The sequence below is a fragment of the Dipodomys merriami genome, unplaced genomic scaffold (genome assembly GCF_024711535.1).
Source record: "Dipodomys merriami isolate MVZ:Mamm:240054 unplaced genomic scaffold, mDipMer1.0.p SCAF_78, whole genome shotgun sequence".
Taxonomy (NCBI): Eukaryota; Metazoa; Chordata; class Mammalia; order Rodentia; family Heteromyidae; genus Dipodomys; species Dipodomys merriami.
The window spans coordinates 5,196,204-5,214,299 of NW_027206379.1; the positions used below are offsets into that span (position 1 = coordinate 5,196,204).

Here is an 18,096-nt window from a genome sequence, read left to right on the forward strand (position 1 = left end):
CCCCCAGAGCAGACTGACCTCCAGGCAAGGTGCAGAACCCCACTCATGGTGCCCCTCCCCATCACCAGCCAAGTATCGGGTGCGGGGTGTCTGTCACCCATGCCCTCCCCCCCACCCCCCCACCCCCCACCAGGTCCGGCACTGAGAGCCAGGTCCTAGGGCACTGGCATTTCTCTCAGAATCCTGGGAGCCAAAGATCTGAAATCAGGATGATGGGCAGGCAGAGGAGGTCCCTTCTGGGGCCTAGACCACCACTGCCCCCAGAGAAGGGGCTTCCTACCACCTGTTCCTCAAAACAGACTGACAGCCTTTCAGGAGATGACACAAACACTGTCCCCATGGGCTGAGGGTGGAGGGGCCTCTCGCTGCCTGGCAGGCAGCAGCAGCTGTGGGTGCGCTGGCCTCACTTGGGATGGGCCCAAGCCGAAGAGCCAGCTTCCGAGGTGAGAGGGAGCCATTGTTCCCAGCCTCCCAGGGGGAAGAGCGTGTGTGTCACGAGGCACTCTTTATGCCAGGCCCTCCCATCAGGCAGGCAGGGACAAGGAAGGGATGTGTGCACCCACCCACCAACCGTGCCTCTGACTGGCCGTCAGAGTTGGGCCAGGGCCTGCAGGAGGGCACTGAGTGGACCTCAGGGAATGGCAGAGGGCTCAGAACAGAAAGAGAGAGACAGAGGCCTGTATCTCAGAGTCAGTACTTCACCAAAAGAGTCATTTTTTGCCTCTGAAACCTGGTTGACCTCCTCCTGCAGGCCTCATCCCACCCAGATGATCATGCCTGGCTGTGGGAGTGGGCCCTGCTCTCTAAGGCTTTCTAGTTTGGAGTGAGGTAGAGTTGGGGAACAAAGCCTGACACGTCCTGCCTTGGGAAGTGGGCAGAAGGACGGTGCTTTGCCATCAACTGCACTCCAGGACATGGGTCTATTGGTTCTCAAGGTTTCATCAGTCATGAAGGGCGCTGGTGGCTCACGCCCGTCATCCTAGCTACTCAGGAGGCTGAGATCTGAGGATGGCAGTTCAAATCCAGCCCAGGCAGGAAAGTCCATGAGATTCATCTCCAATGAACCACCAGAAAACCGGAACTGTGCTGTGCTTCAACTGGTAGAGTGCTTACCTTGAGCTGAAGAGCTGAGGGACAGCGCCCAGGCCCAGAGTTCAAGCCCCACGACTGACAAAATAAAGCAAAAAGCAAAAAGGGTGTGTTGCTCCATCTCTGATGTCAGAGCATCAACATGGCCAGTGTCCTCAGCACTGCTTCCTCATTTGGCCCCCGGTGGCTGCAGACGGCTTGCTTCTCACCCCAGCCTTCCTCAGCTGTGGCTGTCTGGGCCCTCATCCACGGTGACCTCATCTTCACCTGTGACACCTGCCTGGTCCCTCTCATGCCATCCTCTGAGGCATCTGGGTGAGGGCTTCAACGTGCCTTTTTTTTGGGGGGGGTACATATACCAGCCCGCATTGTCCCTCATGTTGCCTTTTGTCCTCCAGCACGAGTCTGATGTGGTGTATGGCTCTGGCTTTTCTCAGCTACCTGCTCCTGCCAGCCTGGCACTGTGTTGGGGCAGCATTCTGCTGTTTTCCAACACCTCCTAACCCTACCATGCTTCCCACACTCAGACCCTCCGGGAACAACCCCCTGCTCCCTGCCCCGTTGCAGTGAACAGAGACTGGCAGCAGCATCGCCGATACTCAGGGGGGTCAGCTTCGTGCCCTACATCTCCCCTCAGGGGCACAATAATTCAAGTGCTCTCTGCTACAAGTTAGGTCCACACAGACTCTGTCTCAGCCTACTTGGGATGTCATCTTCACCCCCATCCCCCACCCCCAGATAATGTCCCATGGATGGGCTGAGGGCCTGTAACAGGTAGGATCCTAAAACAGATGTGCTTGCTAAAGGGAAATACATACACCCCAGGAAAACAGGAATCTGGCCCTGGGAACTCTGGCAACACCAGCACTTCACTCCAAAAGAGAAGGGTGACCCCAGGGCTGGTGGATCCGGCCTGTCAATCTGTCTACTCAGGAGGTTGAGAGCTGAAGATCCTGGTTCAAGGCCAGCAGGGGCAGAAAAATCTGAGAGGCTTTGATCTCCAAATAACCACCCCAAAGCTACAAAAGTAGAACTGTGGCTTAAGTGATAGGGGAGCAGCAGCCTTGAGTGGAAAAGCTCAGAGACAGCTTCCCAGTCCCAGAGTTCAAGCCATAGTACTCGCACAAGAAAGAGACAGACAGAGACAGAGACAGAGACACACACACACACACACACACACACACACACACACACACACACACAGAGAGAGAGAGAGAGAGAGAGAGAGAGAGAGAGAGAGAGAGAGTCGCAGAGAAAGAGCATGCAGTGAATTTTAACTCAAGAGCATCTACTATGAGGACATGGGCTCCCAATCAGACCACCCGTAAGCCCCTGGGTATGCGATCTGGACTCTATCCTGGAGCAGGGGATAGGAAGCCTTGTGGATATGTTCCCCATGCACTGGTGTCCAGGAGAAAGCAGCCTGAGCTTGAGTCTGTGGCACACCACATTAGCCAGAGGACTTCACTCCCAATGTGCCCACACAGCTCACCACTCCCTCTCTGCTACCTACTACACTACTAACCCGGAGGGAGGCTTCATCATGCCAAGTTGGGTAGACAGGATGTTGGTCATGCTGCATAATGTTCTGGTCAAGAATGGACCGCACATACAATGCCACGTTCCCGAAGATTAGAGTGGCGCTGGGAAATTCCTATTGCTAGTGACAACGTATTTGTTTGTGATGATGCTGACACAAATGAACCCCTCTGGGTGTACACACACCACTGTGCTACAGAGGCTTGTGGTATTCAACACAGTTACGCAGTTACAGGCTAGATCCTCCAGCCTAGTTGTGTAACAGTTATGCCCAGGTCCATGTGTGTAAGTCCATGCCGCCTGCGTAAGTGCACTTCAGGACGTTTGTACATTATCCCCATCATGACAGGTTATTCTATTATGAAGAAAAGGAAACCGGGACACTGGAACACTAATTTGCTTGCCTAAGTTTCTAGCTGGAAGTTCCTCTTCCAGCTAGAAAGTGGAAGAGACAAGCAGGCTGCATAACACCCAGTGAGAGGCCACGGCTCCTGGAGATGGGGGAGATAGTGGGAGCCACAGGCAAGGCTTGCCAGAGACTGAGGGTCCTCTGTTGGAGACACAGCCAGACGGAGGAGGGCTAAAAGTATGGTCACGGTGGGGACACCACTGAGCCATTAACCCACTGCCCTGTGGGTGTCTGTGGGGAGGAAGGCTAGCATATATTTTTTTCCTTCCTTCTTGAGATATCTATTAGCTGGCTCCTTCAACAGTTGCATCCCAGATGGTTGTGGTAAGGTTCACCAAGTTCCCCCAGGAGTTGTATGGTGAAAGTCACTGCAATGGAGGGGTGTGTGTGGCCATCTCCTAGCATCCTGGAGGGGGTGGGGAGACTGCAGTGTCCCCTTTGTGTATGGATGAGTGCCGTTTCAAGCATGGACGCTTTGCATTACCCTGGGTAACCGGTGTAAAGCGTTTCTGTTTGGTGCCTAGTGCTTGTGCCACCCACTGTGGGGTTTCCCCCTCTGCTTGCGTGTGAGGAAGCATGCTCTGTGAGAGGATGGGGAAGCCAGCCCTTTACAGGCACTCATGAGCTCCTGGTGCCAGCCAGGCAGCTGTGGGACACAGCAGTTGGTAAAATAGCTGCTCAGAGTACATGGAGGAGACCCAGAGACTAGAGAGGAGGAGCTAGGGTGGTGGGGCGGGGGCAGGGGTGTAAGACAGGTGCCAGGAGATAAAGTCTGTGGGACAAAGACACACCCAGGCACTGGGACAAGCAGGTGAGTAGGAGGACAGCTTGGGTGCAAAGGGACAGCCCACCCAGCAAGGGGACAGCAAAGACGCGGTCAGTGTGGTTAGAGTCCTGTGACAGGCACCGGATGGAATATGTCTGATGGCACAGGCAGAGCTGAAGGCCTGGTACACAGCCATGCTCCGGAGCGTCCCAGGGAAGGGACACCTGGGCCACATTCGTGGTCCAAGGCACCCTGGGCTGCCTGGGATGGGTGGTTCTGAGGAGACATGGTGGGGCAGGGGCCACTGGCCTTGGGGCACATCCTTGGGCGTGGGGCATGCCAGGGTTAAGACATTCCGTGGGAGCACACTGGGGCACGGGATATAACGCCAGGACGGACACGACCCCGGCTGGGGCACATCGAGGCCAGGCCACATTCTGGCCGGCAGGGCACCCTAGGACCTGGGAGCCTGAGTCCGGGCATGCAGAGGCCTAGGGCACAGGGACGGGCCACGTTCTGGGGGCCTGGGGCGTGCTAACGTCCAGCGTGCCGACGGGACTGGGGCATCACCATCTGGTGTGTGCTGGGGTCGGAGGGCAGTGGGGTCTTTGGCACACCAGGGATGGACATGCCGGGTTGGGCACGGCTGGGTGGGCACTCTGGGAGAGGAACATTCTGGAGGTTTGAGGCATGCCACAGTGCAGGTGCCCCAGGACCAGCGCCTCCCTCCCCCAGGACCCGGAGCCCAGTGCCCAACCCCCCCTCCCGGAGCCCAACGGCCCCCCCATGAGGACCTGGAGTCCAGTATCCATTCCCTCCCCCCCAGGATCTGGAGCCCAACGCCCACGACCCCCTCTGGGAGGACCCAGAGCCCAGCGCCCACCCCCTCCCGGAGCCCAGCGCCCACCCCCCCTCCCGGAGCCCAGCGCCCACCCCCTCCCGGAGCCCAGCGCCCACCCCCTCCCGGAGCCCAGCGCCCACCCCCCCTCCCGGAGCCCAGCGTCCACCCCTCCCGGAGGACCCGGAGCCCAGCGCCCACCCCCTCCCGGAGCCCAGCGCCCACCCCCTCCCGGAGCCCAGCGCCCACCCCCTCCCGGAGCCCAGCGCCCACCCCCTCCCGGAGCCCAGCGCCCACCCCCTCCCGGAGCCCAGCGCCCACCCCCTCCCGGAGCCCAGCGCCCACCCCCTCCCGGAGCCCAGCGCCCACCCCCTCCCGGAGCCCAGCGCCCACCCCCTCCCGGAGGACCCAGAGCCCACCCCCTCCCGGAGCCCAGCGCCCACCCCCTCCCGGAGGACCCAGAGCCCACCCCCTCCCGGAGCCCAGCGCCTACTCCTCCCGGAGGACCCGGAGCCCAGCGCCCACCCCCTCCCGGAGCCCAGCGCCCACCCCCTCCCGGAGGACCCAGAGCCCAGCGCCCACCCCCTCCCGGAGCCCAGCGCCCACCCCCTCCCGGAGGACCCAGAGCCCAGCGCCCACCCCTCCCGGAGGACCCGGAGCCCAGCGCCCACCCCTCCCGGAGTCCAGCGCCCACCCCTCCGGGAGCCCAGCGCCCACCCCCTCCCGGAGCCCAGCGCCCACCCCCCCTCCCGGAGCCCAGCGCCCACCCCCTCCCGGAGGCCAGCGTCCACCCCCTCCCGGAGCCCAGCGCCCACCCCCCCTCCCGGAGCCCAGCGTCCACCCCTCCCGGAGGACCCGGAGCCCAGCGCCCACCCCCTCCCGGAGGACCCGGAGCCCAGCGCCCACCCCTCCCGGAGCCCAGCGCCCACCCCCTCCCGGAGGACCCAGAGCCCATCCCTCCCGGAGCCCAGCGCCCACCCCCTCCCGGAGGACCCAGAGCCCACCCCTCCCGGAGCCCAGCGTCCACCCCTCCCGGAGGACCCGGAGCCCAGCGCCCACCCCCTCCCGGAGCCCAGCGCCCACCCCCTCCCGGAGCCCAGCGCCCACCCCTCCCGGAGCCCAGCGCCCACCCCTCCCGGAGGACCCGGAGCCCAGCGCCCACCCCTCCCGGAGTCCAGCGCCCACCCCTCCCGGAGGACCCGGAGCCCAGCGCCCACCCCTCCCGGAGTCCAGCGCCCACCCCTCCCGGAGGACCCGGAGCCCAGCGCTCACCCCCTCCCGGAGTCCAGCGCCCACCCCTCCGGGAGCCCAGCGCCCACCCCTCCGGGAGCCCAGCGCCCACCCCTCCCGGAGCCCAGCGCCCACCCCCTCCCGGAGCCCAGCGCCCACCCCCTCCCGGAGCCCAGCGCCCACCCCTCCCGGAGCCCAGCGCCCACCCCTCCCGGAGCCCAGCGCCCACCCCCTCCCGGAGGACCCGGAGCCCAGCGCCCACCCCCTCCCGGAGCCCAGCGCCCACCCCTCCCGGAGGACCCGGAGCCCAGCGCCCCCCTCTCCTCCTTCTCCACCCCCTCCCGAGAAGCCGGAGCCCGCGCCCGCGCCCGCGCAGAGGCGGCGCTCAGCTGCGGCCGGGCGGGGCCGCAGGGGCCGCCGGGACTACGCGTCCCAGCAGGCCGCGCGCGCGTCACTTCCGGCCGCGGGCGGGAGCGAGCGAGTGTTTACTTCCGGCCGCCGGCGGGGCTGAGGCCGAGCGAGGCGCGGGCCCCGCGCAGCCATGGACTGGCTCATGGGGTGAGTCGCGGCGAGGGGCTGCGGGCGCGGGCGGGCGGGCGGCGGCGGCGGGGTGGCGCCGCGGGGCCGCGGGCGCGGGCCGGCGGGCGGCGGGGCGCGCTCGGGCGGGCGGCCCGCGGCGGGGCGGCTCCTGAGGAGGGCGGCGGGCGCGGGCGCCGGGCGGGCGGCGGGCGCGAGGCCCCGTCCCGCGAGGCCGCGGGCCGCCCGCCGCGGGCCGGGCCGGGCCGGACGGGCGCCGCGCACGGCGGGCCGGCCGCCCTCGCCGGGCCCGGAAAGTTGTCCCGCCGGAGTGACTTCGGCTTCACTTCTGAGGAGGGCGCGCGGCGGCGCTGCCCCGGCCGCTCGGTCCTCGCTCCTCCGGGCCGGCCGACCCGGGGCCGCGCCCTCGGCCCGCCGCGCGCCGCCCCGCCGCGGGGCCGGGGAGGACCGCGGCGTCGGACACCGGTCCCGGTCCCCGGTCCCCGGCGAGGGGCAAACCCGGGGAACCAGCCGCCCCAGCTGGAATCAGGAGGCGGCCGGAGTGCGGGACTCGGGGCCGCGTGTGCGTGACGCAGGGGACCCGGCTGGGGGCGGCGGGGGGGCGGGAAGAGGCCGCACCAACTTACCGGCCCTGCTGCGGTACTCGCGATGAGCCCCTTCCCAGACCTGCCCTTCGGAACCGACCGGTGGAGACCGTGGTCTTGGCAGTACAGGGTCGCGGAGTGGTAAACTGAGGTAAGGGCCAGCACTGCTTGACATAGTAAACGCTGGCAGCTGTCAGTGCGGAGACATCCCGTGCGCGGCCTCTGGAGCCCAGGCCGGGAGCTGTGTCACCCTGTTCCCGTCAGACACTTCATTCTGCATTTCTGGAGGGAACCAGGCTTCCATTGGATTCACAGGGCTCCATCAGCAGGGTCGCTGAGGAAGCCGCCCGTGTGTGTGTGTGTGTGTGTGTGTGTGTGTGTGTGTGTGTGTGTGTGTGTGTGTGTGTGTGTGTGTGTGTGTGTGTGTGTGTGTGTACCAGGCTTCCATTGGATTCACAGGGCTCCATCAGCAGGGTCGCTGAGGAAGCCGCCCGTGTGTGTGTGTGTGTGTGTGTGTGTGAGTGTGAGTGTGAGTGTGTGTGATTGGATGTTTGTGTGCCTAAGTAGCAGGTGCTCTAGTGTCCCGAGACTAACCAGCAGCCAGCCTTTACACTTTGTGTGTGTGTGTGTGTGTGTGTGTGTGTGTGTGTGATTGGATGTTTGTGTGCCTAAGTAGCAGGTGCTCTAGTGTCCCGAGACTAACCAGCAGCCAGCCTTTACACTTACTGCGGTCTGACGACTTCACTGTCATCATTATGAATAACTAGATGTTAACCACAGTCAGTCTTCTGAGGCACTGGTTCTTGTGACCCTTGCCAAGATCTTGGTAACAAGTAGCCCTCTCGGGAATGACAGCTGAGCACTCATTTCAGGCTAGGGGCTGGGCTAGCTGGCCAGAGAGATGTTAAGACCCCTGATGAGGGAAGGAGCTGTAAAATTACAGATGCAGTTCTGAAAGAGCAATGGAGATTTTCAGTGAGGAATTAACATGCAATGTGGCCAACTTTTGTGTGTGTGTTTATTAAGTAGTTATACAAAAAGGTTTCAGTTCCATAAGTCAGGTTATGAGTACGGTGCATCTTGAGCAATGTCACCTCTTTCCCCATTTTCTCCCCCATTTTCCTCCTCCTAGCCCTGCTTCCCTGCTCAAGTTACATTTTTAAATGTAATGTGGATTGCAGATTGGACATTGGGGATCATGACTTTTTTTTTAACCGTTGCTTGAGTGAGAACATCTTTGAAGTGTTTTATTTCTGCTGTCAGGTACAGCTGGTGTCCTGCAGTGGTGGGGACTAGGAGGCCCAGGTATTCTCTGTTCCTTCTCCCCTGTTCACTTCACATGTTCACTGAGTATTACTATGAGAGCAGGAAGATGTGAAAGCTGTCTGCTGACCCTCAGAGACTTCCTCCTCACCTCTCCCTCTCTACGGTTTATGTAAGCAGAGGAGAGCCAGCAAGGGGGTCAGTATTGAGTGAAGAAGCTTGCTCTTTTCCCAGTGTCCTGTATGTGTACGGATGCAGGGCTTTCATCTTGCCATTATTCCATCAATAAGGTTTTGGTCTGAAGATTTGGGGTATGTGTTTTTTTTTTATTCTTTTTGATGTTTTTCTTAATTCCCATCATTAGAGTCATAAGAATGCAATTTTCTTAGGTTTTAAACAGTCTTTTTTTTTTTAAGAAAAAGTTTCGTTGAATTTCTCTATTTGGGATCAAAGTATGGACTTAGGGATAGAAGGAAACTGAGCTCACTCCCTTCTCTTTCAGTCATCGTCGTTAAAAGCAGAAGATTGGTATACAGGCATGCAGTTGAACTCTTATCTTCCCCTGGAGCCTTTGGCAGCTTTATCTTCCTTTCTGTAGCTGCTCCTGAGCCCTGCAGGAAAAGTTGCTGGGAAAAGCCAGAGCAGAACTGAGCACGTTAGGACTTGGTGGCAGACCTTGCTGGGACTTTTCTGGAGAGTGTTGTAAAGTGTGGTTCTGGGTTGACTCTCGTCCTGTACATTTCCTCTGCTTGGTGTTGCTTTGAACTTGCTATTGAAGTGGTGTGTAGCTAGACTGACAGACTGACGAGGTGACTGACTGACTGTTCTCCATCCCTTTTTTTCCTTTGCTTTCCCTGTCCCCCTCTCCTCTTTCTGACTTGCAAAGAGTAATCTGTGAATTAGAAATAGCCTCTGTTGCTTTCTGGACAGCTAAGAACAAAGCATCACCCAAGGGAAAGCTTCAGGAAGTTTTGTGGTATTCTAGGAGACATTTTTGTCTTATCTACACTCATACTGGCAGCCACAGGCATGTGTGCAGTTTAAGCTTTATCCATCAGAAGGCAGGATCCAGAAGCTCCTAGGACTTCAATTTGAAAAAAGAAACACACTTCCTTCCTTTCTGGGGCAAGCAGCCCTCTTGTCCTTTGACCACTGGCACCACTGCCCTCCATAGCAGTGCATCTCTAGCCTGGCCCTAGGGCTGCCCTCCTTGGGCGTTCTCAGCTCTTCTTTCAGATCTTCAGGTACCTTCCCGACAGTGTTCTTCTGTTACTCTCCAGGCTCAGGTAGGGCAGGCAGGTGGCCTTTACAGCTCTGATGCCAGCAGAAAGAAGTGGGACCTAGTGTTGGTCTTTTTTTTTTTTTTTCCTGTTCCTGGGGCTTGAACTCTGGGCCTGGTACTATGTCCCTGAGCTTTCGTGTTAAAAGCTAGTAGTGCTCTACCACTTGAGCCACAGCTCCACTTCTGGCTTTTGTGGTTAAATTGGAGATTAGAGTCTCTCAGATTGTATTTCTTGGGTTGGCTTCAAATCTTGATCTTTAGATCTCAGCCTCCTGTGTAACTAGGATTATAGCATGGTATTGGTCTTTTAAAGCAGAGTGCAACTGATGACTATAACTCAGCTGACAGGTTTGTTAAATGGCCCTGGAGCTTTGCATCATGTTTGGAGCTGCCTCCAGCAACTTTGTGCTTCTGGGTGGATAGCTTTGCTTTGCCTCTTGGGAGAGCGTTTCCGGTCTTGACACCAGACTGGACTTGTCAGAGTCTGTAGGCTTTGTTTAAGCAGTGCTGTGAGGTATTATTTACATGCCACAAGGTTGGCTTGTTTTAAGTATACAATTAAGCAATTTTTAGTAAAATTATAGGCTTTTCTAACCTTCACGTGGTATGGTTTAATTTAATTAAAAAGTTTTATTTTTGTTTCTTTTTTTGATAGTGCTAAGTGTTAGAACCTAGTACCTTGTGCATACTAGACAAGTGCTCTACCACGGAGCTATCCCCAGCTCAACTTAAATTTAGAATGTTGCCTTCACCCCGTAAGAATCCTCAGGTCTACTGTAGTCTTCTTACCTTCCCCGCGGCAACAGATCCTGACCCACTGTCTCTGTAGATTTGTAGTTCTTGTGCAAATGTGGTCTTTAGTGGCAGATTCAGCAGTGTTCCATTTTAAAAGTTTATGTCGCATGTACTCTACTATGTTGCAGCTCTGTCCTTTTAGCTGCCATATGAGATGGTTGTGTGGAGACGTGCATATTTACTCTTTCATGTACCTGTGGGTGGATACTTGCTGTTTCTACTCTTTGTAATTGTGACTACTTCTACCACAACTCAGCCTTTTACAACAGTGAGCTGGACCTCTTCCTGATCTAGAGTCCCCTAGCTTCTAGATCACAGCTGCTTCCAAGCCGCCCTGAGCTGAGATTCAGAGGTGCCAACATTGGTGCTTTCCTCACACTCCCAGGCTGGCTGGTAGAGGAGGCACGAGCGTAGTTGAGTGAGATGTGTGTGCACTGGGGTGTGTAGGAATTGTCCAAGGAGAAAGGAACAGCAGTGTGGCACAGGAAGCAGGAAGGGTCTGCGCAGGAGGCAGAAGCAAGGTGGCAGAGCTGTCTCCTAACAGCAAGTTCTCCAGGGGAAGCCCTCTGCAGGCTGTGATTTTAGGATCACCCATAACAGCGCTTTTCACGATGGCTTCCCAGGTGGTCTTCTGGGTTAGGATGGAAGAGGGTGGATGCACCCAGTACTTGTCACTTCTCTGTTGTCCTACGTGGACTTCTCCCAGAGAAGCCCACTTCCAGAGCTCTGTGGAAGAGCTCTGCTGGCCAGTGGACACCGGGTGACAAGGCTGTGTCGGTGCATCCAAGAGCACAGCACAAGGTTACAGTTCACCCTTCTCAGTGGCTCCATCCTGGTATCAGCCTGTAGCAAGGCAAGGCCTTGAGAAGCCACTGCGACAGGGGCTGCCTGCCAGATCTTGAGACAGTAGATAAAGCTGTGCTTACCTATAAAACTACTTCCCAGGAGGAGTTGTGGTCTCTGCGATGGTCATGTGGTATGGGAAGATTGGTGCTGGAGGCCACCTCATTGGAGCTACCTGTGTGCTGGTCCCGTTAGCCCCTCATTTCCTGTGCTGTCTCTGTGGTGGCCATGGGGAGACAAACACCCAAGCCCCACTTCCTGCGTTTGTTGTGCTACAGAGTAAGGCTCAGTCTAAGGCACTGGCAGGAGTGGGCAGGCCTAGACCCTGCTCGGCTGCCTTGCTGCTCTGGTGGGTGATGAGGTGTGGGGGCGAGGTGCAGGAGTGCCTGTGCTTCCCTGGGTATGTTTGTGCTTCCCGCTTCCAGCAGACTAATCTGGGAGAGAAGGTGATCTGAGCCATTCCTGCCTGTCTTGGCAGGAGTGCCTCCCATTCTTTGCCTGCCTTGTGTTTGTTTTTCCTTCTGCACAGGATTTCTGTGGCTGGGGCACGCCCGCTGGTGTTCACTGCAGCTCCACAGGACAGCGCCTGGGAACACGGAAGTAGGAACAATTGAAATGAAAACAAAATGTGGAAGGTTAAAGAGAGGAGAAGGAGGTGGCTGGCACCTGTTTGCTAGGGCCAGTGTCTCTGTTGTGGGTCTTATCCCTACTCACAAAGTGCCTCCCACTTTCCTTTCTTAGATGCCAGTGGCCTGAAGTGTTCATGTAGGTCATCCCGTGATCCTTGGTGGCTGCTTCCCTGGGGTAACAGGGTGACGTGACCAAGTCCATGTAATGTGTTTGTATGTCTGTGTTTAGAATGTTGCTGCTGGGGCTGGGAAGGTGGCTCAGTGGTAGAGCGCTTGCTTTGCATGCATGAGGCCCTGGGTTCGATTCCTCAGCACCACATAAGCAAAAAGAAAAAAGCCGGAAGTGGTGCTGTGGCTCAAGTGGTAGAGCACTAGCCTTGAGCTGAAGAGCTGAGGGACAGCGCCCAGGCCTAACCCCACTACCGGACTCAAAAAAAAAAAAATTTAGAATGTTGCTGCTGATGCCTTGGGTGGCAGGAAGGCAGGGAACCACCTTCAAAGGCATAAGCTCTTCTCCATGTAGAGCAGATGGGGTTGATGAGCAGGAGAGAAAATCTGGCCCCTGGCTCTTGGTGTAGTTTTTTTTTCTTGGCTCACTCGTGGAAGTGCCCTTTCCCACCTTGGCTAGCATAGGGGTCCAACCTGAGGAGTCTTAGGACCCTGGTGTCTGCACCTGTTGAAGCTCCCAGTCCCCATCTTGCTGGCTGAGTTGTTAGTCTGGGGAAAGGCTTGACAGTTTCAGCTGGCCCTGAGGAACTGGATGCCCAAGCCCAGCACTAACCTGGAGAAAAGTCAGCTTGGGTGTGGTGACGACCCTTGGCATGTCCACCTGGGGTCCAGGTAGACAGGGCTTTACCAGGTCCTGAAGCCTGCCTGTGGGGCCACTGTAGGTGGATGGGAACTGTTTTAGTGTCTTCCTCCTGCCGCACCTGTCTTTGTGCTCCTAAGTCTGTTCTTTAGATGCCATGATTGACAGTTTCTTCTACGCTGTGGTGTTGTGCGATGCAAAGAAGACAGGCTAGGTATTATGGTCCAGTCAGGTAGCTGCTGTGCTGTGCTGGCCAGAGGCAAGGACCTGCCTTAGGCAGCGTTCCTGCTGCCTGGAGGGCTGGGGTGGGATGTGAGGCAGAGGCTGTGAGGGCCATGCTTATAGGGGGACCTTGGGAGACCTTGGAAAATGCCATGGAGTTCAGACTAGTGGGCTAGCATCCTGGCCTCCCAGGCATGAGCAGAGTAATAGGGCTTCTGGATAGAAAGAATGGCTCTGCCACCTAACCCCATGCCACCATGGACTTGTGGGCCTGTTTTCATCTCATTCTATTGTCAAGCGTAGTGCTTATTATTTATCATCTTGTCTTCATTGATCTTGGTGAATGAGTCATCCCAAATTTAGCCAGTGGGAGTATATTTGAATTAGCTCTTCTGTTAGTTGAATAGGAAAAGGAGTGGGAGCCTGAAGAGGGAGGAGACCAGCGTTCTAACACACTTTCTGCCTCTGGTCAGAGTGGGAGAAGTGGCCTGAGGATGATGCATTGCCCTGGGGAGGTTATCACAAAGGTCATACTGGCCTCCTGAATATTATGGGATGAAACAAATGACATTGTCTTCAGTAGGCAAATTTTTTGGTTTGGTTGATTGGCCGCCTGCCTGTCTGCCTGCCTACCCACCCTCCTTCCCTCCCCTCCCTTCCCCCCTTCACCTCCCCTCTCTTCCCTCCCTTCCTCCCTCCTTTTTTTTCTGGTAGCCTGGTACTCTCCACTTGAGCCACACCTCCAGCTTAGCTTTTATTTTGAAGATGGAATCTCATGGATGTTTCTGCCCAGACTGGCTTTGAACCAAGAACCAAGAACCAGATCTCAGACTAGGTGTGAGCCACCAGCTATTGTTTTGTTTTCAGTTTCTTGAGGCAGGCTCTCACTCTGTAGCCCCAGTTGGCTTTGACGTGAAATCCTTGTGCTTCAGCCTCCAAAGTGCTGGGAATATAGATGTGTACCACCACCCCTACAGTTTTAATGTTAAAAACAGTATAAAATACAGCATATCAACAATAAAAAATGTAATGCTACATTGGAAATGTTATAAACTTATTATTTTGTGTTCATCCCCTCAGATACCAAAATTCATGGATACTCAAATTTCTAACAGAAAAGGTACATATGTGCACAGGACTTGAGCATATCCTCCTGTAGACTTTTAAATCATTTCTAGATTTCTTGGAACCTAATATGACATAACTATAATGAAAATAGTTGTTGTTCTGTATTGTTTAGGGAAAAAGAAAAAAATCTGTCATCTGTTCAGTGCAGGTAAATGTTTTTTGAACATTTTTGATCCTAGGGTTGCATCCAGGTAGATCTAATAAACACAGAGTACTGACGGCTTTGTTTATCTCCTGGCTGTTTTCACACGTTTTGCCTGTATGTGTATAGCATCACTGGCTGGCCTCGGTACTGATTGTGTTCTGCCATAACTGTCAGGACAGGACAGGCCTCAGGAGCCCTCCTTTCAGGGACGCTCTCGGCCATGTCTTCTTCAAGTGACGGGTTGTTACATGCCTTTCTGATCACAGTGTTCACTGTTTCTACTCCATCTACAGACGGCTGACAGGGGAAAGCTCAGCAAGGCTGCTGGTGTGTGCCCATGGCCAGCTCAGGGCAAGTACCAGGCTGTGGCTCCACTTACTGGTAACTGCGTCTCTTGACAGTGAGACTGGGGTGAGGTTGGGTCTGGCTTATCAGCTACTAGCCACCTAGGAGCTTTGTGGCCCCTCCATCACTCCTGGGTTGCCTCTAGGGGTGGCTGGGCAGGGAGGCCTGGGAAGGTCTGTCTCTTTGGCACTGGCTGTTTACTGGAGTGACTCAATTTCCCAAAGGGGCTTCTCTTCACATTGAGACTTTCCCTCAGTCTAGAGCAGGGTTTTCAAACACTTTGCTCTCAGGACCCCTTTAAACTCCAGAAATTACTACGTTTTGATTGGCTGTAGCTAGTTATCAGTTTCATTTTAGAAGTTTAAACTGAAAAAAATTTAATTCATTTAGGAAGGATAACTTTGGCATATAGGAGGTTCCCTGAGCTCCACTTCAGCTCAGAGCTGGTTCTCTACCACTTGAGCCACAGCCTTCTGTTTTCTGGTGGTTTATTGGAGATAAGAGTTTCACCTACTTTTCTGCTCAGGCTGGCTTTGAACCGTGATCCTCAGATCTCAGCCTCCTGAGTAGTTAGGATTTCAGGCATGAGCTACCAGTGCCCAGCAACAAATGATATTTTTGAAATTAAGACCATTTCCCAGAGGGGGGAAAATGGTGAGAACAATGGCATTACTTTTTGCAATCTCAGGAGCTGGATTCTGAGACCTTTTGTGCTGATTCTCTCAGAATTTTGCAGTTCTGTGAAAAGTGAGCATAGTCCTCCTAGGAGCAGGTGTGCACCTGCAGCCAGTAGTAGCCAGACCCACTGGGCAGGAGTGTGGAGGCTGAGGCAGGGACACTGGCAAGAGTTGTACCTGTTGGGTGGGGCAGTTGCCTTAATGAGAAGCTTTAACTCTTAACCAGGTGTTTCATGAGACCCGTGGGCTTCTGAGGGAGAGCCAGTGAGCAGAGATCTGGCTGCAGCTTGCAGGCTGCAAGCTCTCCTCTGCAGCTCTCAGATGGGGGTGAGGGCTTTTGGGACCAGCCAGCACATCAGATGGTTTCTGGCTTCTGAGGGTGGCTGGCTTTTCGAGTGCCCTTGAGCTGTCCTCAGGATCCCTGGGAGCTAGCCTTCAAGGAGAGCCCACAGAGAAAATGACTGGTCCTGAAGGAAAGAGGAACCTATGATTACCACCCAGCTGCAGCTACTCATTAACCAGAGGCTTCCAGAGCAGATACGCTTCCTGGGCAAGATGGGTAGACACCTGCTTGGTTGTTGGCCTGGGTGAGACAGGGCTATCCCACAGTTGACAAGCACCGGGTTTTGAGTCCCCAGACCCCAGAGTAGGCAACCCAGGGCCTTCACTTGTCTCATTCTGCATTCCTGCTCGCCCAGTGCTTTGAGTCTTGTGCTGGGTGACACTGGGCGAGGGGATGCAACGTCCTGTTCCTGCGGTTCTGGGGTGCCCTGGCCTCTTGCACCAGTAGCAGTGCTGCCAGTGGGCACTTGTCACGTGTTGTAGGTACAGGCATGAAGCCTGGTGTCATTTCTGGGTACCCTCTGTGCATAGTTGACTGTCTACTCTGTCTAGGTATTGACCCAACAGGTGTGTGACTTTGAGGGGGTTGGGTCAGTGCCACCTTATCAGGGCTTTTGTAAGGCCAGGAGATGCCGCTGGAGCCTGCTGCTAGCAGGGTGGCCCCTTCTGCAGTAGCAGTTTCCTAGCCTGGTCCTGGGTCAAGGGACATTGTTGTCGTGCTTCCTACACAGCCTGGAATGACCAGTGATGCTATGCTGCCTGGTGCTTAGCAAGCAGCCAGGTGTGTTTGTGAAGGAAGAAGACCCTCCTTGGGCAGGCCCGGTCAGACAGCCTACACCTGAGTAGTGGTGCGCACCTGTGTTAGGAAGCTCCCACTTTGTGCCTTGGATCCTTGCTGTGTGTTTCTTTAGGGCTGCTCACTCCTCTACACATCCTGCAGTACCACTGGCCGATCCGTTAGACCCATTGGATTGCTTGTCTGCCTAAGATTAGCAGAGCCCCTAAGGGCTTCATCAAAGGGCGGGAGTCTGCAAGAGCCTAGTGGCCCCACCGTGTCGGGAGAGGAGCATCGGCGTCTGTGATGTCATTGAGCTGGGCCTCTGGCACAGCAGACCAAAGGACACCACGGGTGGCTGGCTGCCTGGATAGTCTGGACGTGTACCTCCTTAGCCACTGCCAGTGTGGGGGTGAATAGGAGGGAGGGTCTGGATAATCTAGCTCTGACCCCAGCTTGTGGGCTGTTCAAGATCCCATCTGCTTTCTTCCTGTCAAGTGGAAGCAGCAGTTTACCTCCCCTCCTCAAGGGGTGGGGACAGACTGGCCCTGCAGAGTTGCTTGACACAGTAGCTGGCTCCAGGGAAACCAAGACCATTTTTACTCTGTTGAGGTGTTGCCTTGCTGATGGTTAGGACAAAGAGACAAGTGTGTTTGACATGAGCTGCTTGGGTCCCCCACGACAGAGGGGGACCTGCTCTGGACGCTGCCAGTCCTGGGTGAAGTGGGATCTCTTCTGGCCGACTGGGAAAGTGAATTTGAGGTCCTAGTTTCCTTAGGAGTTTGAGGTTCTTTGTTTGGACAAGCCATTTCCTGGTGGTGAGTATTAGTGTTGCCAGAGAGGCTACGCCTGGAGGTGTGCATCCTGGTGCCATGGTGGTTTCTTTGCCTGCTTGACTGTGCACCTCTGAAGGGTAGGCACTGGCTCACACCCACTTCACCCCTTAGAACCCGGTGTGGCATACTCAGGACCCGCCATCAGACACAGCTTCCCTGTTTACTCAGCGCTTGGCAAATGCTGGCAGGTGGCGTGCTTTGTGTCTTGTGCTGGGTGGCACTGGGTAGGGTACAAGGTCTCTGTTCTTGTGGAACTCGATGTTCCATGTCCATTGTAGAAATATAAAACGCAGAACAATCAAAACAAAAGTCAGATCACCTCACCACTCAGAAGTAATTGTTGTGTATTTCAGGTTAGAGCTGTGTCCCACTGTGTCTACTTTACTTTCCCGGTAAGCAGTTGAAGAAAGTGAGATTTTTAGAACCAGCTCTGGGTGTGTCCAGATGAACTTGTTGCTCTGTCACCGAGCATTTGGGACCTTTGCTGAGCAATGCTTTTTTTTTTTTTTGTCAGTCATGGGGCTTGAACTCTGGGCTTGGGCGCTGTCCCTCAGCTCTTCAGCTCAAGGCGAGCGCTCTACCACTTGAGCTACAGCGCCACTTCCGGTTTTCTAGTGGTTTATTGGGGATAGGAGTCTCACGGTCTTTCCTGCCCGGGCTGGCTTTGAACCGCGATTCTCAGTTCTCAGCCTCCTGAGTAGCTAGGATTACAGGCGTGAGCCACCGGCGCCCGGCTGAGCAGTGCTTTTTAAGTCCACACTGCCCTGGTATTTCTGTGGGTGGAATTGTAGAGGAGCCACTCGTATTGCTGGTGCTTGCTGTCCTCCTCCTCTACTGCCTGCCTGACAGGCAGAGCACGTCAGTCTGTGAGGCCTGATGCAGTTGGTGCTCCCGCACTGGCCGCTGTGCCATTTTCTTTGAGAACATCTTCTTGGTCTGCCTTCGGTTGCCCAGTCTTCTGAAAATGGGCATGAGTTCTCGGTGTTAAAGGTGATTGGTCCTGAGTATTAGGAC

At 55.9% G+C, this 18,096-nt stretch overlaps 2 protein-coding genes across 3 annotated transcripts in view; both read left to right on the forward strand.

Moving 5' to 3' along the window:
• Positions 1–1,231: 1,231 nt before the first annotated feature.
• Positions 1,232–6,382, forward strand: LOC138818652 (uncharacterized). Its single transcript, XM_070009628.1, has 2 exons — positions 1,232–1,404; positions 4,630–6,382. The coding sequence occupies exons 1-2, from the start codon at positions 1,232–1,234 to the stop codon at positions 6,380–6,382; spliced, it is 1,926 nt and encodes a 641-aa protein (XP_069865729.1).
• Mob2 (MOB kinase activator 2) overlaps positions 6,349–18,096 on the forward strand; it is a 66,946-nt gene continuing 55,198 nt past the window's right edge. Inside the window, exon 1 of one of the 2 annotated variants that reach the window (XM_070009977.1) lies at positions 6,349–6,429. In XM_070009977.1, coding sequence (XP_069866078.1) covers positions 6,413–6,429 — 17 coding nt within the window. In that variant the 5' untranslated portion in view covers positions 6,349–6,412. Of the gene's footprint in view, positions 6,430–7,009; positions 7,144–18,096 lie in introns of those variants that run through there. The other variant, XM_070009978.1, reaches the window with a different exon arrangement.

Bases quoted from the DNA above. Each gene is read 5' to 3' on its own strand.
- LOC138818652 (XM_070009628.1), top strand. From the start codon at position 1,232: ATGGCCAGTGTCCTCAGCACTGCTTCCTCATTTGGCCCCCGGTGGCTG. The intron at 1,405-4,629 runs GTGAGGGCTTCA...CCTCCCCCCCAG, and splicing joins CCATCCTCTGAGGCATCTGG to GATCTGGAGCCCAACGCCCA.